The sequence below is a fragment of the Triturus cristatus genome, chromosome 4_2, assembly GCF_964204655.1.
Source record: "Triturus cristatus chromosome 4_2, aTriCri1.1, whole genome shotgun sequence".
NCBI classification, from domain to species: Eukaryota; Metazoa; Chordata; class Amphibia; order Caudata; family Salamandridae; genus Triturus; species Triturus cristatus.
Genome location: NC_140586.1, coordinates 217,399,571 through 217,422,498, shown reverse-complemented (window position 1 = coordinate 217,422,498; position 22,928 = coordinate 217,399,571). Strand labels below are relative to the sequence as shown.

Below are 22,928 nucleotides of genomic sequence, written 5' to 3'. Positions count from 1 at the left end.
ATTTACTGTTTGGCCTACATATTGTTTTTCTCAGCTTTGGCGTTGGCACTAAATACCATAAATAGTGCATGTTGAGCTGCATGTAAGATGCTGTCTTGTTCCATAGGTCGTTCTCGTAACAGTAGTAGTTGCTGATGATGTTCGTAAAAGCTATTCACATGTGATACACCTTTTAGAATCACAGCAATGAACCCCTGCATTTGTTACAGGTTGCTTGAGTTTAGCTCCCAGAATAACAGATAGTAAATAGGGAGCTCTGCGATAAGCAATGACTGGCGGTTTTGGAAGAAAAAGAATTGCAATTTTTCACAAGTGGATAATAAGGGAAATGTTCTTTGCATTATGTTACTGTAGGTGGGAGCTGATGGATGATAGTCAACCACAAATGGGATTCTGTCACTTTTGTTTCTGCTGTTGGTGTTCCAAATAAGTACTTCCCTGGGTAACTGCAAAGACTTGTCAATGTTTTGCTGTATGATATATAGAGGATAGCCCCATATTTTAAATAATCTAGCAAGCTCCTGTAGATTTTCTTTACAAGGGCCCCCATTGCTGCAGATATGTCTTGTTCTGAGTGCTTGGCTGTAAATGATGCTGCGCTTAGTGTTGTGTGGGTGACATGAAGTCCAGTTTAGATCCAAATGAGCATCCGTAGGCTTGTGGTACAGATAGTTATAATGTTTGTTCATAATTGGTGAGTAGCACATCCAGAAAAGGTGCTTCTGTTTATTATTGCTGCTGGTAAATTTGATGGTAGGATGGATATTGTTGATATAAGCTGTAAATTCTTCCAATTTTCTACCTCCTGCATTCTATATTATAAATATATCATCAATATGTCTTAGTTTGCCCATTAAGATATTCGCATAGGATGGAGCCATCTGAGTGCCCATGGAAGTTCCTTGTATCTGAAGATATTATTTACCATTGAAGGTAAAATTGTTGGATTTAAGGATAACTCTTGTAAAGTTGCTAAGTACGTTGGTTGGTGGCTTTTTCACAGTTCTTTTATAAGAGCTTCAGATAATGCCATAAGACCATCCTTATGTGGTATTTTGGTGTATAATTATGTAATACCAAATGTAACCACAAGAGTGTTATCATCAAATGTGTAGGTTTTCAGTAATCTGAAGGAAGTAGCTGGTATCCGTAACAAATGATGGAAGTTCCTGGATATTGAAATGGAGGTGCAAATCAACAAATACAGATAGTCTCTCAGTGGCTGTATCATTACCAGAGATGAAGGGATGGCTATGATTGTTCATTTTGGGAATTTTGGGAAGCATATCAAATCTCTCAGGTCTTGGTTTAGCATGAACAAGTATATTCGCTGTTGTTTCTTCAATGAGATTTAAGCTCCTGTACTTTACAACCATGTTCTTAATATCTTTGTTCAATTCTTCCTGGGGATCATTTTCTAAAGGTTTGTAAGTGTTGGTATCCATTAGTTGTTTCATTTCCTCCTTAATATAATCATATACTTTCATGGCAACCACTGCACTGCCTTTGTCTGACGATTTTATAATGACATTCAATCTCTGTTGAAGGTGCTGGAGAGCTTTTTTTCCTTCTCTGGTGATGTTATCAAAAATCCTTTTAGGTATTCATTCCTTGATGAGTTTGTTGATGGATAAAATGTATGATTCAAGAACAGGATTTCTACCACATTGGAGTTCATGATTTGGGATGGTGGTCCATAGGTACAAGACAGAAATAGAGGCCTTTGATCAAGAGGTTTAATTCACCTAGTGATAGAAGCTCTCCAGTTAGGTCATAAACTATGTCTATATATGTGTGTGTGTATATATATATATTTACACACACACACACACACATATATATATATATTTATATATATATATATATATATACACACACATATATATATAGTGTACAATCGCCATAGAGCTTGGGAGGTGAGTGAGCACGAGGTGAGGGGGTGGAGCGGGTCCCCACCAACGAGGAAGTTGCAGGACATTTAAATCCAAGGTGTCTCAACGCCTCCTGTCATTCAGGCATCTGAGGAAGGCCGGATAAGGCCGAAATGCATTATGCCGCATTTCTTCCAATAAAGGTGTTTCCGATCAGTCCCCCGAGTGGCCTCTGCTCTTTTCCTTTGGAGGGAGTGTTATATATATATATATATACGTATATATACATATATATATATATATATATCATAAACATTTATATTTCAGAAAGAAAGCATGAAGATTCATGCCATCCTGAAATATATTGACTTTTACAATGTCTTTACAATAAGATTTAAAGGTTTTAGAGAGGTTATGATTTTTTTTTAAGCGGACGTTATTGGGTTTTACAAACATATCCATTTATCACAATTCAATGTCAGAGACAATAATGCAGGAGATACAGTCCGCTATGCCCTGCATGCCTCTTTGAACTGAAAGGTGCCCCGCTACTCGGGGTCAGACCTCCCTCCAGCTCTTACAATTATCCCATGACATACTGAACTAAACTTCCGTACTTAAGCTGCTTGGTTTGTAAACTTAAAACCCCATGTTACCCTACTCTGTTTGCCCCCTCCCACCCCTCCCTCCAGGTGTGCCACTTCTCAACGTGCACGTACTCGTTGCTGGCGGGTATGCCCAACCCCTGCATTTCCTAGGCCTCGGGACCAGTACATCTTGCATAGTTCCTCATCCCTTAGGGAGGTTAAGATGTGGACAGCTTTATGCACTGTACCGATTTTCTCTAGCTGAACCTTCCAATCGATTGCCATCATTTCAATGGCTGTCATAATGGTTACTCAGGTGCAAACGAATGCATGTGCTCAAACTGGATTCCAGGAAGTGTGTACATTTGTCACTGACCTACTGTTTTTTTCTACTAAAAAATTATTTTCAGGTGTATCTAGTGTAACATGTGTAGGGTAAAATATAAGATTCTTAGTTTTGCATCTCTCTTGGAAAGAGGAGAACAAGTGGTTTTACTGTGCTATACCTCATTGCATTCAACAGAATGAGGATGTAACACTGCATGGAGGAACAAGTATTGGCAGAGCCAATAGATCTCGCCTTTGGGACCTCTTGACTTTGCCAGTGGTTTTTACTGATGCTGTACACCATAGGTACTCACAAAGATTTTTCCAGGGGCCAAAAAGTATGGTCTTTAGTGTGACAAAGGGCTGCATTGATGGCAGCAGGGTAGGGGGTCAGGGGACAGGTGGATGTAAGGTTGGTGTAGCTGGCGTGAAGGATGTACATGGTGTGGACTGAGTCGTGGAGTTATTTTGAGAGTTTCATTCTATTCCGCCCTCTATATTATGCCCCTAGTCTTTAGTAGAGACACAGATTTGACAATACTGTGCCATGCTGTATCTGTGTTGCTGTCCCTTTACTGCCCCCTGGGGTAAGCCTTTGCTGCTTTCTCATGCTACCTTTAGTGAGTCAAATGTGCAAAGGACTAACTTGGTTATTGAATTGGAATGAAATAGAATCTTAGGCCTCACAATCTTATTCCTTTGGTTTCTCATATGTAAACATTAGGAATGCTTAGAAACAGGCTCTGTTAAGCTAACGAGTGGTATAAAAACTCTTTTACAAAGACACTCCACTTTCTCAAGATGTGCACTATAAGTGTTTCTGAAAAAAGAATCATATTGGGTGAGTCTTCTAATTGTCATTTGTAGTTTCCATGCTCATAATTCTTTATTGTTTTTAAATACATTACTGTGTAGTTTTAGATACTTGTGAAAAGTCCTCCGAATCAGTCCCTGCACTGTTTTCAGTGGATCCTATTAAAATGTGTTATAATGTTTGTTGAGATATGAATTATAAATAACAGAGTATATATGCTTCATTGATGAAGACTAGTCTTTTTTAGCACCAGTGTGTCAACATTCAGTACTGAAGTAAAAGCTGAGAAGTACGCGCCAGATATTTAAGCAAATGCCATTTAAATTACAGCCTGCTGCTTCCTTTAAGAGCTGCATAGAAACAGGGTAGTTGAAAAGATGTGTACCACAAGGGCTCATGAATGAACTGACATTTCGCAATTGACATGCGCCAGTGGTGTTGAAATGATTTTCAGCGTGGGGGTGCTAACATTAATGCTACATCGCTGTAGTCACAGGGATTGGAAAAATCCATGTGTCCCACAAAAAAACAAGTGTAGCCAATATTTCAACAGGAGAGTGGTAAGAGTGTAGTATGTAGCTGGTGATACATTTTGGAGCACTCTGCAACAAATATATTACTAAAACATGGTGAAGTAGTGCACTGCCATTCCAGGTAACACATTTTCAATTGAAATGACGATTACATTTCCACAGACATACAATTTTACTGATCAAACTGTACAACGCACAGACGATAATGTGTGGAAATCAGCATCACCTAGTTTATTGATTTGTTTTGATTGTATTGAAGCCAGAGCCTAACATTTGACCTCTGTCTTTGAATGAACAGCAAATGCTACAAGCTAAAAACACAATTTAAAGGCCTGTTTATTGTTCATTCACTTCTGAACTCCGGCATGTTATTTTGAGTGTGCTTCCGCACCCCCACTCCCAGCACCTATGGCATGGGAGTGAAATGGAACAAGGGGACTGCTGAAGTTATGCTATTTGTAAAGAGCATTGACCAAAATAAACAAGCTTGTAGACAGAACATTGTTCATCACAGGCATGCGAAATTGATGAACTGGTAGTGGCAGAGATAAGTAGAATCAGTCATGCAGAAAGATAGGAGGCAGGAAACCTTTTCAAGGAAATACTGCATGTTATCTGTTTTCTGAACTAGTATACAAGTGATACAACTGAAAACATGTACTCTCATGGATAGAAAGTGAGCACTCATGGAAGAATGCAAGGAGTCAGTCAGAGAGGTGGTAAACAGCCTGTGCTCTGCGGGGGCACAAAGACATGCTGGACAGCCTAAAACAAATAAAGCCAGCAAATAGAAAGCAAGCAAATGTGAGTTACATTCCTATGGAAGCTTTCAGCATGTCCCCAATATGCCTTTGAAGCTTTTGCTGCCTGATAGGCTTCGACCTAAAAACCATGCACCATGGAATTAGTATTTCCCCAGACGGTACTTCCTCCACAGATTATTGTGTCTATGGTAACAGACGTTTCTTGCTCTGCTGCGTAATATGACATAGCTTAGCAGTTTAGCTCAGGGTTTTCCTTTTGGGATGGATGTCAGACTAATTTGCAACCAACCAGTTTGCTGTCGCAAAGGTGAAGACAAGCTAAAAAAGTGAGGAAATGCTGCTACCTGGAAAAATATCAATATTAGCTAATGAATTTCAATCAAGTTAATATCAGCAATTTGTAAGAGTTAATCAAACTCACCATTCTCGTGAACACCTGAACTTTTTGCCTTGCAGAATTTTATCTGTGCATAGGTACTATTGCACTACAGGCATTATGGAACAATCATTTAGTTTAAGACAGGGGTCTTGTTCCAATCATGTTGCGGACTTGCCTTGGGTTGTATAAAGCATTGAATCAGAATTCTGGCAATAGCTTCAGTTCGTGTTCAGCGTTTTTTCTCTTTATCTGCCCTGATTGTCTACCATGTAAAAATGTGAAGGATTATTTTGGCCTTTGTTTTTACATGGCTATGGTACTAGAAAATCCAAAGTTCTATAGGACAAAAAATCTTCACTTGCGGGAATATGGGTATATTTTAAAAACGTTTCAAATATCAAAGAGAGAGCGAGGACTAGGTAGCTAGTCCGTATCCCCAGTGTATTTATATATAATCAAGAAAGGACTAGCCTATTTAGTGCGTGATACAGGACTCAGGACTGTATGGAGAAGAAAAACAGGGAAACTGTTAGGTTTCCTTAAGAAGCCCTCACCCACCAACCTAGTTGGTGGCATGCTTCATCCTCGGGCCCACCCAGTGACACCGAATGTGTCCCGGGTGTGCTTCAACACCTGTATTACAGCGGAGCTGGTGTTTTGCTGAGTGTGCAGGGAAAAGTGGAGTGAAGGTGACATTTAAAAGCTATCCAGTGTTCCCAGTACCCAAGGGGGTTTCCTTTAATATCTGAGCCTCTGGTAGCGATAAAAACAAGGTGGTGGATGTTAGTGGAGTAACAATTAGGGACTCCAGCATCCGGTGGGTGGTCTACATGTTTCAGCCAGGCCTTTCATTAATAACTGGCTTTCCTCAGGACCTTAAGTATGTGAGTGTGAGATCTACACTAAAAGTGAGTGTTTGATCAATAATGTGTTGCACGCGCTAAGGTGCCATACATGTGGGCGGGGGATTCCCTCTCCTAGCATAAGCTTGCAATTTGCAGCGAATGCCCCTGGAGAGTCCGGCAGAGGTTCTGCTTGACTCCGTTGGTCAGGACCCTCTTGAAACCTGTTGCTCTGTGCCGTATCTCCGTCACAGAGCCAGAATCTCCAGGGGCATTCGCTGCAAATTGCAAGCTTATGCTCGGAGAGGGAATGCCCCTCCCACATGTATGGCACCTTAGCGCGTGCAACACATTATTGATCAAACACTCACTTTAAGTGTAGATCTCACACTCACATACTTAAGGTCCTGAGGAAAGCCAGTTATTAATTCCTGGCGTGGATCCCGTTCACGATGCCCCCGGTGCCGGAGCTGCCCTGGGCCGGCGTAATCCCCATCCTCAAGATGGACCCGGATCCGGACCGAAGTCGGTCAACGTCGGAACCGACGCCAGAGGGTACTTTTGTTCCCCTGTTCATCACTGGTGTTCCCTACCACCCAGAAGGTGGTGATGAGGACTGGGAGGGGTTGCTTGACCCTTTAGCAGACCAGCTGAAAGAACCGGAGTGGAGAGAGGACCTGAGTGACGCCAGTGGTCAGGACACTTCTCCAGACCTTGGCATGCTTCCTCCCCCTACCGTGGCTACAGAGGAGGGAGCGTACTACGCTGTGGTGGAGCTCCCTTCAGTGGCAGTCAGGACTAACCTCCTGACAGAGGTGCTTCAGCCTGCTGCATCCTCCTCTGAACCCCTTCTGCCCTTCAACAAAGCCCTCAATGACATTCTCCTGGGCACCTGGTCCAAGCCCAGCACAAGGGCTCCTGTGAAAAGGAAGATTGCCCCCTGCCATCGCCCGGCCCCGGGAGACCCAGTTTTCCTCACCCAGCACCCTTCCCCCGATAGCTTGGTGGTCCAAGCCTCTTCTTCAAAGGGTGCATTCCCTTCTGCTCCTCCAGATATGGAATCCAGGAAGCTGGATCATCTTTGGAAGCGTATGTTCTCTTCCTCCAGCTTTGCGCTGCAGTCTGTGAATACAGCGTGCCTCTTGGGCCGATATTCCCACACCATATGGGCTACCTCAGTGCCCGTAGGAGGCCCGGGCCATTCTCTCTCAGGCAGTGGTGGATGGGAGAGATGCAGATAAATTCACAATCAAATGTGGACTGGATACCCCCGAATCACTGGGCAGAACGATTGCCACGTCGGTAGCCCTTAGGCGCTACGCCTGGTTGACGACATCTGACTTTTCGGGGGATGTCCAGTCAACCCAGTCTCCAAACCCTCCTAGTCTGACATTTCAGGCCCATCAACGGCCAGTGGGCAGCAGGATTCGCCCTCACCTCACCCACTGGCAATCCATCACATCGGACAGGTGGGTTTTGCAAATAGTCCGAAGGGGCTACTCCCTCCGCTTCGAGACTACCCCTTCCTCCATGCCACCATCATTCCATCGCATGTCAGAGGATCATTTGACGCTTCTCCGCCAGGAAGTCTCAGCTCTCTTGGCCAAGGGAGCTATCGAGAGGGTCCCTGCACCAGAAGTAGGTCATGGTTGCTATTCCCGCTACTTTTGGATGCCCACAAATGACAAAGGACTGCGTCCTATTCTAGACCTCCGGGCCCTCAACCTGTTGGAGCTCCGGGCGATCCGCCTGGCACTGAAAGCATTCCTTCCCTTCCTCAAAGGGAAAGTGGTGCAGGTGTTGACCGACAACACCATCGCCATGTGGTACTGCAACAAACCGGGCAGGGTGGGGTCGTGGACCCTGTGTCAAGAGGTTCTTCTCCTCTGGGCATGGCTGAAACATCAGTGCATGACCTTGGTGGTTCAACACCTGGCAGGTTCTCTGAACGCCAGGGTAGATTAACTCACCGGTAAGTGCCTGGTAGATCACGAATACCATTGCAAACAATGGGGAGACCCAAATAATCCGTCAGACGTGGGTAATGTAGGTAAAGAGACACAAGTGGTCCAAACGGGAAAGGACAATTCTTCAAGAGAAAATGCTTAACAATTTTGTAGAAATGTAATTAAACCCAAGCAAAAGCAAAATAATAATTTTGATTTCAATTTTTCATTTTATATTTTAGCAATATGGTAATCAGTTCATACATTAATTACATGTAAGCTGCGGATACCATTTAGGAAAAAGCAATTTTGAACAGTATGCACCAAAGAGGGTGCAAGGGGAAATGTGATGGGTAAAGTGCTCGTGATTCCCCATAGATTAGTCGGTACAACCTCTAGTTGTCAGATATGGTTGGATCATGTTCCATGTGTGTGCCAAGTAGAAATGGAACTGAAAAAAACTTGCAAATGCTGGAATATTCAAGAATTTGGATGTTCTAACCCCTTAGGTGTCAGGGGCGGCTCCTCCGCAATGGCGAAGGAGCATATTGCCACTGGCGCAGAGCCAGCAAGTGAAAAATAAAACAATATTTGACTATCATTTTTTTTTTCACTTGCCGGCTCTGAGCCAACTTGGGCAGGGAGGGGCGGGCCGGGACATGGGAGGGGGAGGAGGAGTGCTATGTGCACTTCTAAGTGCACATGTGTGTTTGGCCGGCCGTCTCAGGCCAGCCAAACACACATGTGTACTTAGGTTTCTTCAACCCGTCTGCATTGAGCAGCCAGGCTGGAGAAACCCCACAGACTCCCTCACCTGAGTGGAGCGGAGCGTTATCTCAGCCCACTCAGGCCAATCCCTGTGCTGCTCTCAAGCAGTAGAGCAGCTCCCTGTGCCTGCTGGGACAAGGAAGTTCACCGAGGCGCGACATGGGGCTAGAGGCAGCTGACAGGTTAAGGCAAAAAAAAATTATTCTTTTTTAATTCTTACGCCCCTGCGCACGTTCCCCCTCCCGCAGTCTCACCCGTCCCACCTCCTCTTCATTGTGTCGGCCACCACTGTTGGTTGTCAGCATTTGTTGTCGCCTAGAAGCGCATAATTATAGTTCCAAATTCGAACATGTGTAGACATTTGCATCCCCACTCACGCCATAAAACGTGAAAGGCACATAACTCCAACAGTTGATTATCTGGAAGCGGAAGTAAATGGATCAAAATAGTTCTCCAAGATTAATCTGAATGCAGGAGGGCACCAACTGGTTTTGGGTGAATGGACACTATATATAACCACAATTTGAAAGCACATTCATCTGCAGTGTTAAAATTACCTCAGCTTTGGAATTGCAAGGGCTGCTTGATTCTTTCAGAACTCTACTTGAGAAGTACTGTTGTAGTTCCAAGATGTAAGCAGTGTCATTCATAGCATACTGATGCATGCCGCACCCATAGAACAACAGTTCTCCTGACTCCTGGCTGCATGGTGTTCTCACCAAAATCAACGAAAATTAGCTCACATTGCACCAGAGCAAGGGAGAATTTCTGAAATTGGAGATTGAGTTTTTCAGATACTGTTTCATAGCTGCAGGCCTGCCCACTCACACAGGGCTACCAAATGTCACTCGTTTCATCTGGTCACTTAGTGAAGAACCTATATCATACAACAAAAGAAGATGAGCTGAAAAATCCTACTTAGAGCAGGTTTCCAGCTTAATTGGGAAGGCGCTTCTGTACTACATGATCCCTTGCGGGCTTTTAAACCACTAGGACACGAAATAAGGCTAAAATGGCTTTATTTGGGTTGTTTGGGGGAGGGAGGAGACGTTGATTAATCCACAATGGGCCCTAAATCCTACCTCCTCAATTAACCCTCCATTATTCTTAAACCAGACTGGCGATAAAAGACAGCCCCCTCTATATGGCTCCCTCTATGATGCTTCTAGCATTGGCCGGCTCAAAGCCCTAACACCTTCACTGCCCCGCCTCCTTTCTCACACTCTGGGAAAATGGTTGAGGTTGGCAGGTATGCAACTGTCAGTATTGCTTCTGACCCCAAGAATACGCATGATATCAAAACTGCTCCTCCTACAGTCTCTCAAGTCTGAAGTCTGATGGGGAAGGCAATGTACTGTGGTAGTTTTATTCACAACTTGATGTCCCGCTTAAAAACTGTAAGAGACCTGAAGAAAGCAGATGCAGCATGTTTGTGGTCTGAAGAACAAGAAGATGCTTTCGAAAAGGCGCATTATCGACAGGGGCGCGGCTATCAACGGTGAAGCAGCTAGTAAGAATTAGTGTTGGTTATTTTTTATTATAGAACTAGGAGTTGGGGGTCTTATTGCCTTCCCTGCATTCGGGTCTATGGCACCCTTGCTATGCTACTGAGCAACAGCAGAATGACACAATATACTTCTGTGACACATCAATGCCAAGTGAACTAACATGTGATGCTATTCACGCTGGCTTAGGCACTGTTCTTCTACAGCAACAAGAAAATAATCAGCAGGTATGGATTGCCTCTGCCAGCTGTGCCCTGACAGAGACCGAGCAATGGTATTCTGATAGCGAAAGCCATTCTAATGGGCTGCCACCATTTCCTTATCTATCTCAGTGGAAATCAAATCATGGTGTGCACTGCCCACGAGCCTTTCGTACTGCAGTTTCAGGGTTCAGTGTCAAAAACCCCTCTGCGCATTGAGAAGGGGCTCTTACAATTACAAAAAGTCATCCACAAGCCTGGAACCGGAAATCCAGTTCATCATCTGCCGCACCATCCCTGAGGGAGGACGGCTGAAGAAACTGACCAGGCAAGCGAGACGGAAAATACATTCAGATTGCGGCGAGCGGCTCAAGGCCACGTTCCCATTGCACAACAAGCATTTACAATGCAATGGTCTCGGCAATATTATAGGTAGAGCTATTGGTATTGCTCATTATTTTTTTCTTATTTTTTTATCCCTAAATAAATGGCATTGTCATTTCTATTGGCATTATACCTGTATGTCCAATACATTTTAGTTGACTGATGAATTAGATATCATCATAGAAGCAAGATAGCGCCAAGTGTCCAGTAATGACCAAAGGCTACCTCTGCATTTCCAGAACTGCTGAATGGAAACATACACAATAATCCTGATCAGTTTAACGCTTGTTGTAGCGGAGAGTGCTGGGAGGAGTCAATGATGTGAAACTAGTCAGATACTAGTAATGAAGAAATAAGTGTACAACAGGCCAACACTTACTTTGGTACAATGTTGTGCAGATGAACGGACTCCTATAAATGTTGTATTGTTGATTTAAGAATTGCTGCAAAGCAAATAAACCAAAGCCATTAAGTGGAGAAAGAATGTGAAAAGCCACTTGTATAATGTAATATGATCACAGGCATTCATAATCCCTGCTATTTTCGAATTGACACTGTCGTGTTTGATTATATATGCGTCTAGTTCTCAAGCAAAACGGGGGAGAAATGGGGGGGGGGGGGGGAGGGAGACAATGATATTTTGCAAATGTCTTGTATAATAAACCGACATTCAGGACAAATATAGGCCATTTATGCAATATAGTGCACTCACAGGCATCGCGGTCACTGCCAATTATGTGTTAAAACTGGCAGGATTTAGTATATCGGCGTGTGGTTCATGTTATTTAACTCGTGCCTTGTAACATAAATATACGAAAATATAGACCAAAAATGTAAAGATTACAGCTTGATCACACGAGTTAAACCGAAAAATGTAACTGGAAAAATAAATCGAAATGTGATTAGTGATGATATGGGAGAATAATGCATCAGCAGTAATAGGTAAATCTGTTTGCGAAGCTGGCAGGTTGCCACGTACACCTATTAACAGCTAAAGAGGGTCAAATGGCGCGTACTTACTTTTCAGCCGATTTCGGGACACCGGATGTGGGGTTCCTACTTTTTGTGATTACGTTCGGAAACTGAAACCAGTGTGTGCCGTTGCGTTGTTTTAACCTGCAGCTGATGTGTCACGTGGTAAAGATTATCCTATCATCCGCGTCCTACATGTTTGCATGCACAACGATAAACAATATGCAAGTTTGATATCTAGTGCTACTATGTAAACTTGTAAAGCAATCAGTGGTGACTCCACATTTCTAATTTGAAAAGTGGTATCGCTCCCTTCATAGGAAAGCATACATGTCGATATTTTTCGCCACCTCTTCTTTTGTGCTTGACGCCGTGGGTGCCTTGGGTGAGAGAGTGGGGGAAGGAAGGGGCTGAGCAGCGCCACGTCCCCTTACCGAAGAGAAGGATATTGACCTCAGCAGGAAGAACGGATATTGACTTCAGAAGAGACGCTGTGTCGATAGACCCTCGCCATTTCTCTGCTCACGGCCAGACGACAACAAAAAAATGGCGGATGGAAGCTCCGAAACTTTTTCGGATTCGGGGGCGTGTTCCTGCTGTTCTAAAAGGGCGTGGCTAAAAAGTGGAAAGAACAGCAAGGAACACGCCCCCGAATCTGAAAAAGACGGAGCCTATTTGGAGGGACGGCTCTCTCCTCCAATGGCGGGCCTCCGTTTAGGAAGCCAGCCAATGGAGGAGAGGCAAAAAGAGAGGCGGGCTAAGGAGCCACTCTAGGAAACATTAAATCTCGACTTCCGGTTCTGCCTTCGGCAGACCGGTAGTCCTCGACCTAAAAAGATGGGCTGTGGTGACTCAAGCTGATGAATGCCTCAGTGCAGCTAAAACAATGATTGAAGAGGTTTTCTGGTGGAAAATGCTATAGAAACTAGTTCATCACACAACTGGAGTGGAGAATGGTGCAGTCTCTACAAACCTCAGTGACGGAGTGAGGGCTATCACGACCCGGATATCCCCAGTTGGGCCCACACCACCCACACAGGGCACCAATAGAACTTACAAAGAAAAACTTGGTTTTAGTCTAGCAGTTTTATTCAAGATTGGCAAACCACACTTGTGAAAAAACAGTCATCAAAATTCAATGTGATAAAAAGGCACGTGAGGAATGAAAACATCACAAGAAATAGCACTGGATTATGTGCAAAGCACCATCAAAACCAGGGCCATCCCGCAATCCCGAGCGCCATCGGACCACACAGGTGCAACCACCTGCATCCGTGAGGGGCGGTCCTTTGCCCCTGTACCCTTGTCCCAATTATGGGCACCGTCTCCGAACACCGAACTCCCCAAGAGGCTGCGAGGAGGTGGGCAGGAGCAGAGACCCCGTGCCCTCCCCCTATGATGTAACTATGCGCCCTAGCCTACAAGCTGGTGTGTACATCCTTTGGTTGACTCAGGACTGCTGGACCTTGCCCCTTAGTGCTGTCTCCTGGGCAGTCTGCTTTAGAGGACCCCTGCCAACTAGGGGTGACTTTAGGATTCTAGACCCTGCCACAAGGGCGACCAGGGCCCAGAGGTCCTTCGCCCTCCCCACCACAAAAAATGGTATAGAAACTATTTAATCACACAACCGGAGTTGGGAATGGTGCAGTCTCTACACAATGAAGACTCAGTGACTTAAAGGGGGATATAACTGAGAGATGGCCTGACTCAGCTTCCCACTGCCCTAGTACTGCACATTCGGAAACTAAGATATACGGCACTGCAAGGAGTCATAAAGACAAAGAGGCAGATATGTTAAAGGCTGGCTCCATGACGTTTACCAACAAACAGAGGAGGCAGGTTGCCTTCCTTGCCAAGTGAGCAGCCGGCTCCTACAGCCATGGAGGAGATCTGCCCGGCCCCTGGTCTTGTGTAGGAGTTGATATTCTGAGACTTCATTGATGACTCCATCACTTCTCCTTTCACGTCATGCAGTTGAACATAACACCGAGGGGGTCACAAGCAAATGGGGATGTTGAACTTGTGTATGACAACCCTGAATAAGATACTGAATATGATGAAATGCAGCAGGGCAATGTTGAGTGAGCCATCTACGGGTTTTTGAGGGGCTACCATCATACTCTACATGCCCTCACTGTCATGTGATTAGGGCATAACACCAGTGACACAATGCCCGCTCATTCCACGTGGCAGCAAGAGTTCATGGACTTGTAGCCATCCGGAAAGCCCTAATTTTGGAGATACTTAGTTAGGGGAGCACCAGAAATTGCTTTGGAGACCATACGATTTGTCTGGGAGATTGTGCTCTCCTATGTGGTGGTTTAGCAAATTTTTACCTCCACTGTGATATCACGAAACAGAACTATGGTATCTACTGAGAGGAACAAAGAAGAAATGAGCAGAAACCTGGCCCATTTCAAGACAATACCATGAGAAATGGAAGCCGCAGTGATTGGGCCAGCCTATGACAAAGATGCTAAGAGCTTGCAACTCCCTCACCATCCGTGAGTGACAGCCGGGTAGTGTGGGTGCCCTCTCGAGGGGGCCTACTGTATTGGCATCCTCTACCACTTCAAGACATTCTGACAGCGGGAGGACGATACCAAACTACTTGTTGAAACCTCATCCCACAAGTATCACTATTTTGTGATGCGACAGATTTATTTTATTGGCCTTGTATTCTTTGCTAGTGTTGTTTAATGTGTTCTGTTTTTCTTAAACCTACACCTCAATAGGAATAGTGTGTGTTTCAGTACAAGAAGGGCTTGTCTTCAAAAGGACAGGACCACCCTCCGTTGATTGTGTTTTGGTTTGGCCCTTTATTGACATCATAGTGAGAGACCTCTCATCACGGGCTCGTGCACTTGTGGCGCAGCACATAGAATCCTTCTTTGAACCTGCGAGCGCTACAACTAAGTGCGCACACCTCAGCGGCCTTACACCCACAACCACTTGGTTTCTGGTGCGCTGTGCTTTTGTAAGTCCCTTTACTTCTTTATCTCACAACGTCCAATCCCTCTCTAACTCCTTCCTTTCTGCTCTTTCCCTTGCCGTTTTTTTCTTCTTCCTTCTCCCCGGCTCTTTATTCCTGCTCCCCTTCTTGTGTTTTTGTTCTGTGGCCCCTCCCCTCCTAACCTGCCCCTTCGCCAGGCTCCTTCTTCCGTGCAGCTTTTGTTCGGCGCATGGAACAGCTGCTATCAGATGCTGAGGCAGAAAGGTCACTGCCTTTTCAGTCTCCATCCCCACTCACTGACAGCCATGGGGGTCCTCTGACTCCGCAGACGGAGGAGAGATGGGCCCGCGCTAAGACAACGAGGCACAAAGGGGACAGTGAAGGGTGGAAAGAGGGAGCAAAGGCCGGTGGTTACTGTCTGCATCATGAACAGAGAGGGGAAAAATGAGAATCAGCTATGAAAGGGAAGAGGTGGTTCTCTCCGGGTATGGCTGTGATGTTAGAGATTCAATCCTGGTCACTAGGCCAAGCTGCTCCGTCCCCGATACTGGAGATTGTGTTAGTCCAGTTCTGGTGTTAAACGGGGACGGGGTGATTTCAGAAAGATACAGGTCACTTTTATAGGCTCCGCGAGTCCTGGTTTTAAAGGGTGGGGGAAGAAAATTCCTGGTCATACTTGCCCTAGTCTAGTATTAAAACGGGTGGAGGGGGCAGAAAGCTGCAGGCCAGTAGGACAGTTTGCCCCAGTCCGGGTATTAAGAGAGTGGGGAGGCAGGATTGGCTGGGTCACTAATGTAGGCTGTCCCATTCCTGCCATTACGGGGGAAGGATGGGGGGGGGGGGGGGGGGGACTTTTGTTCACTAGGAGAGGCTGCTCCAGTCCTGCTAATAAGTTCAGATGGAGTGCAGAGCTTCCGGTCACTGGCATAAAGTAGCCCAATCCTGGTGTCAAAGTTCGGAATAGCTAAGGTCACTAGGACCGGCTTGTCGTGACCCGATCTGAAAGGCGGAATGGCGCACAGCTCTAGGTCACTAGGATGCAGAGACGTTTTAAGGCATGGGCAAAGTGGGCTCCCAATCTTTCAGGGGGCCCCCAGATAAAGCCAGCTCTATTCTGCAAATGCTTGCCCTGATGACTTTGAATAATGCTTCAACAGATTGCTTTAAATCCTGTTTCTCTTTCGTTTATTTATTGATGTGAGTGATGTGTGATAGTCTTACAGACATCTTGCAGGGAAATGTTGTGTTTATGTTTCATGCAACATCCATAAAAAAAAGTTTATTTTAGATCAAATCAGGACCTCATGTATGAGAAATGGGAGGGTGTCACAGAGATAATTTGCAGTAGAATTAGTGAGCTGCTGATGTGTTACAATATAGAAAACACACATCGCCACCTTTGAATATTAGATGTAACAACTTCAGAATTTGGCTGAATGTGTCTGTCCACTGTCAATGACCTGACCAAAGAGGGCATGAAAGATCTGAAAGTGGATTAATACATTCAAAACTGTTCTGAACAGGGGCCCCCAAAATCCAATCGCCCCAGGGCCCCCAAAATCCTTAAGGTGTCCTTGCTGGGATGGGCCAGTCCAGGCCTGGCGGCACAGCTCTGTGAATTAAAAACCTACAGGAATCTGCTCAGGAATGCCACGTGCACAATCGCCCGGTTCCGGGTTTACAGCTAAGGGCAGCTCCTCCTGTGACAGGCTGCAGCCAGCCTGTTCCTGCCAGGCACCCAGCCACGGGCACTGTATGGGCAACAGTGCCCTCTGCCGGATGCCTGGCAGGGACAGTGTGCTGGCTGCAGCCCCCCACAGGAGGAGCGCCCTCTTTTTGCACACCTCATTAGTCAGCCACCAGGCAATGCATGTCACGGACTCATTAGCACAGCCTTGTCTGCAGCACTCCGTGTGTGAGGAGGTCAGCTGCCCCAGGTACAAGCACCCCTCCCTGCCCCAGCTCCCCAGCACACAGCCCCGCCCCCCTCACCTGCGAGTGGTTAATGGGCCCTGGGAAGCTGCTGAGACACTTCGAGCAGCAAGGCAAAGGGACCTTTTCACCCCAAATTGGAAATCCCTGCAGGGCGCCTGGCTGCTGCTAGTACCGCTTCGTGCATACTGATAGCAATATCCGCTGCCCCCAGGGGGCGCTGTCAGGCTCCTAATCGGAGACTGGCATGCTGGCTAGCACTAGCCCCCACCACCTCCTCCCCTGCCTCCCCTATCTATCCCAAGTAATTAACCGATTCTACAGCTCTAATTAGCTAATTAGAAGCTGGCCTACAAGTGTGGCAAGTGCTTCCTTTCTGCCACATAGGATGGAAATGGTTCGCCTTGGGACACGCAGGGGGCTGAGGGGGGCTTTCGAATCCATCTATTTAGAGATGATGTTAATGCACTACTCGGATGTTTAATTACTTGAAACCTGTGGATAAAATAGCAATTATTGTTTTACTGACACATTGGCGTGGAGCTAACAAGGTCTCTTCCCAGGGAGCACAGAGCTGCAGGACACTGGAGGTGAACGGGTCCTGTAACGGGTGCAGAGCCATGGGGAGCACATATTTCTAAGCCTTGTGAACAGGCTTGTCCAGTCATGGCACTAGAGGCAACATGAACAAACAATGAGGTGATGGATGGAATGCTTGAATTACTATCTGACACCAGGGAGCACTCAAACCACATTCCAGTGCATCTTTATTTACCCACCATGAATTATAGAAACCACAGCATTACCCACCATCTTTCATGTGTCCCAAGGGCTGTAGAATCATTTTGTTCTGATGCTGTTCACCCCTGAATGCTCTTGTTAAAAAAACAATCTGCCACGCTATAAAATGATCCACAAATATTTCACGCACAACTTCGTCCCACAGCCGGGCCTGTCATCCCTCAACGTCCTCCAGATTGAGTCCAGCACCACCTCGGAAACTGCCCTTGAACTATTTGCCAGCGATCACCATCATGGAAGCTGCCAACATCATTCACTCTATCCACTAGGGATCCCTCAGACCCATGCCCCCACTACATCTTTACAAATGTCTAGACCCCATCTGCACATCCTTGACCCCTGTGCCCAACTTTATGCTCGCCACCACAATGCATACAGTTTTCTGGAAACATACCACCATCCTACCCCTCCTCAAAAAAACATTGTCAGATCGCCATACACGGCAAATTAAAGGCCCATCTCCCTCCTTCCCTATCTAGCCAAAGTCCAAGAGAAGATCATCAACTCTCGCCTGGCCAACCACCTTGATGCAGACCACCTCCCAGACCCTTCATAATCAGGCTTCAGATCCATCCACATCACAGAGACAGCCCTCATCGCAGCCACCAACAACATGCACCTCATCACGGACAAATGAGACGCAGCAGCCCTCATTCTCCTAGACCTCTTGGCGGCCTCTATGAAGTACCCCAGGGATCCTCCCTGAGCTCCACCCTGTTCCAACATCTGGCCCCCTTTCCAGCATCGTCCAGTCCCGCAACTTCATCATCATCATTTGCTTAGATAACACCCAGCTTATACTCTCCCTCTCAGAAAACACGTCCACTACCCAAGCCACCTTAGTTAAGTGTATGTCCTCAGTAGCCGACTGGATGAGAGGGAGCTCCCTCTAACGCAACAGTGGCTAGACTGAAGTAGTTATTTTCAGCAAAGACACCTCACGCTGGTACCCAGCCTGGTGGCTCACCAAGCTAGGACCCGCTTCCCTTCCCTCAATTGCCTGCAGGAACTTGGGCATCATAATCGACTACCAAATCTCTATGGCCGACCAGGTCAACAAGGTCGCATAGTCCAGCTTCCACGCCCTCAAACTGCTCAGTAATATCTTCAAATGACTCCCACAGTTCAGTGACACAAGTCTTCATTACCAGAAGGCTTGACTATGGCAATGCCGTCTACGTAGGCATCATAGCCTAGCTCACAAAAAGGCTCCAGGTGGTTCAGAACAGAGTTGCCATGCTCATGCTCAATCTACCTCACTGAACTCACATGACCAAGCACCTCAAAGACATTCAAGGGCTCCCAATCCAGAAATTATCCAGCTTCAAGCTCCTCACACAGACCTACAAAGTATACATAGCTTAGGCCCAGCCTACCTCAACAACTGCATCCATTTCCACACTCCCGCCAGACACCTACGCTCAGCCAGCCTATTTCTCACTCCCGTACCCTCATTACGGGAGCCAAAGCTGGGGGATGATATTGCTCATACATCGCTCCTAAAGCGCAGGACAAACTCTCCTTCCCCATCAGAGCAGCCAGCTCTGTCCTTAAATTCAGCAAAAAACTGAAGACTTGTCTCTTCAGACAGGCCAGTCTGCTTCTTTGTATATGCGAGGAATACAGTATTGGGTGATGTGTGTGGCATAAAAATAAGAATACCAAAACATAACAGTGATACTTGGGTACCATATATGCTGCAAGCCCAGCACAAAGGTGCAGGGGTACATAACAGGTACACTAGAGGGTGGACTACGAGGTCCATGAGAACAGGGCTTAAATTAAAAGGAAGCCTCAGGTTTAGACACTTCTCAAACTGGAAGTGGCCCAGGCCATGCTGTTCTTCTGAGAAGGGCTAGTGAGTGGGCATTTATGGAATACAAATCCACTTGCTACCTATTGAGCTAGTGTCCCTGCATGTTGCTTCACCAAAGAGACTACTAGGTCTTCACGCCTGTCTATCAATACAACTGCTACATATATATTGACAACAGGCAGTGATATTAGCAAAGACACATAGATATTGCAAATAGATACAGAGATATTAAAGAGATACAGGGATATCAATAACAGATATAAAGATATCAACACTAGATTCTGATCTAATAGAGGAAAAGATATTGATGACAGATATATTGACCTGATAAAAGATACAGATATATTCACAATGCTCAGATCTTGACAACAGATACTTAGATTGTGAATACAAATACAGATAAATTGTAGATACTGACCCACAAATACAACAATATTGACACAACTGAGATGTTGTAATAGGGAAAAAGATACTGAAACCAGATAAAAGGATATTGAAAACAGAGATATTGTAGACACCACTACTTGACTGTAGATAACAGATAATGGATATGGACAAGTGATAGTTGAAAGTCGACTGTAGACATATTGACAAAATTAAATAGACATTTACAATTGATGTATAGATTCTGATTGCGAATAAATATATTGTCAATAGATATTAAGATATTGACCACTGATACATATATATTGAAAACAGAGAAAGGTATATATGCATAGATGTTGGTTCTAAATTCATATATAATGATCACAAATACAGTGATATTGACAACTTATACATAGATTGGCAAATGATACAAAGCTATTCACAGTAGGTTAGAGATATTGACAATAGATACTCAAATACAAATACCATGTACATCAATATTGTTATCAAATACAAGGTTATTGACAGCAAGCACTTTGATATTGATAGCAGATACTCAGATATTGATCGCAAATACAGAGATGCTGACAACAGATACATAACTGTTGACAACTAATAAAGGAATATTGGCAACAGGCTTATAGGTTTACGATGGCTGTATGACACAACCACCCATTCTTTTTCCACGCATTCCTTAACAACACGGGCGGAATAACGAATTGCGTTGCAAATGTGATGCGTGGTTCAGACGGATTCGTTATTCCGTCCACTTTCCAAAGTCAACGTGTTGTTCAGCGGTTGTTGTATTTCCCGTTTTCCGTTTACAATACACAGACAACATACATTTTCAATTGATAGATGGGTATTGACAGTGGGTGTCCCTGGGTGAGCAGCACAGGTACAGAGGCAGAGGGTCGGCCTTGACAAAGGTGTGACTACAAACCCCCCTCCTCCCCGGAGAGACTATGACGTAATATTTCAACATCAAGGATATACACAGTGAAGGAATACCATTTGGTGACTTTTGTATGTATGTTATGCTATTGGCATGGCATGTGATTTAAGGCATTTCAATTAAGGGACCTTAAGGAGTGGTGCCAATGGAACTAGGTTCCTATGGTCCCGACGAAGAGCCAATAGGGGCAAGGCTCGAAACATGTTGACCTTGAAAAACGTAGGCGCATCATCACCAACTTTTTTCAAACCAACCCCTGATTTTAAATCATAACAACTAGAGGCAGGAATAAAGCAAAGAGCCCTACTAGTCAGGTATTTTTAATTTAGTTTAGCGCCCCCCTCGACTCCCATATCATCGTCTTTATCATTTTATAAAACACCATTAAGTGCTCCCGCGTACCTGTAGGTCGCAGCATGCCCCGATCAGCAGCAGATCGGGAAGAACCCCAATGACGAAGCATGCCACCAAGGGGTAACCCTGGTGGGTGAGGGTTTTATAAGAAAAACAGTGTTTTTCCTTTCCGTGGAGAGTTTTGTTTAAGTATCCCCTGCTGGGTTCCTGTTTTTTTGTATTGATAATGGGTGCATATATACATCTGCTCTGCCTCTCTAGTACCTAAAGAACATTTACTATGGTCATGCTTCTGCTGTTCATGCTTTCAAGCTCTTCCTGGTTGATAATGGAAATGCTCAAAAATAATTTCCCAAGCATGATTGTTTACAGACAATTCCTGCAGGTTCCTTCAACTGTCTCTGATAGCTATAACCAGCAAATGCTGTGGGCTGCTCTGATGCTACCCCCGAGTGGATTCTATAGACATCTGTGGAATAATTCACAGCAGTTAATTAATTGAAAGAGCTTTTATCTCTCCTTCCTCTTCTCAACATTACAAGGTTAACCAATTCGACCTAGACTGGATAGGAGCACCATTCTAATCACCATTGTGGGTCACAACAACGCTCCCCACACATGGCCACACGTAAATTCAACCCCTTTCCAACTAAACACGCCCCCACAGTGTAGCCCGTCTGCTTGCATCCGTGGGCGTGTCATCAGGAGTATGGACCGCTATGTAAATGCAATTACAAAAAATTACAATTATGATAAAATACTATGTATGATCATGTCATTGTTCAATGATATTATACGATAAGGTTATATGAATATTTTATGTTATATTGGTTTCTGTGAATGATGACAATAGATGACAGTGTAATGAAATGAAATATTTAGGGAAAATCTCATTGACATAAAAAACTTTTGCTTAAATGTATACATGTAATCTTCCCTAGTGAAGTGGAAAATATCTGACAGTCATTTGTGAAATCAGTATGTGCTGTGGCTGCATGTGGTACATTAGCAACATGTACCACATATCGTTGGAAACTGCATGCAAAAATACAGTGAGCGTGACTTTTGCACACGCGCGGATACCTCGCGTACAATTTTCGCGCATGTGAACACCAAGAGAAATGTATCTAATATATGAACTTTTGTTAAAATTTTATATATATCTCCTTGAAGAAATGCGCAATTTTGCTCACGTCTAGACATAATACATTTGTTGTTTAAATACATTTTGTATAGTCACTTATTGTATATATCACATATAATTTGACATGTAATACCTTTGCATTATAACCATTCTTGAAGATATCAAATAATGACGTTTTTTGTTGAAGTTGCAGGTGTCTGAATTGCTCCACTTTGCTAGAATGTAGTTTGAATGTCTCTTGTCTTTCTACCTCTCTCTGGTCTTTCTGTTTCCTCACATCCACTTGCTGCTAAAATGGACGGCTTGCAATGCTTCCAATGATTTCTCCTGGGTTTTTTTCTGTGATCACTCTTCCTTCCTCTGTACCCGTTGCCTGCCTCGGTGGGGTCTGAGATCATGTTTTTCTTCCTCTCTCTGTTCCCCCGTCGCTGCCTCATAGGTATGCGGATTTTGGTGAACCTGCTTCTGGACACGCTCCCCATGTTGGGTAACGTTCTCCTCCTCTGCTTCTTCGTCTTCTTCATCTTCGGAATCATTGGGGTCCAGCTCTGGGCGGGCCTGCTCCGGAATCGCTGCTTCCTGGAGGAGAACTTTACCATGTGAGTACTGGGACTGCCTGGCTTCAATACGCCCTTGCCGAGTCTCATACGCTGACCCATGTACTTGAGTATAAGAATCTTGTGCTGCCCAAACAAGGATATATCAAGAAACATTT

At 44.9% G+C, this 22,928-nt stretch overlaps 1 protein-coding gene across 1 annotated transcript in view; it reads left to right on the top strand.

Moving 5' to 3' along the window:
* The window catches only part of CACNA1I (calcium voltage-gated channel subunit alpha1 I), a 580,458-nt gene that overhangs the window by 144,505 nt on the left and 413,025 nt on the right, over positions 1–22,928 (top strand). Inside the window, exon 4 of the mRNA XM_085601256.1 lies at positions 22,653–22,812. Within this exon, the coding sequence (XP_085457382.1) occupies positions 22,653–22,812 (160 nt within the window). The remainder of the gene's footprint in view (positions 1–22,652; positions 22,813–22,928) is intronic.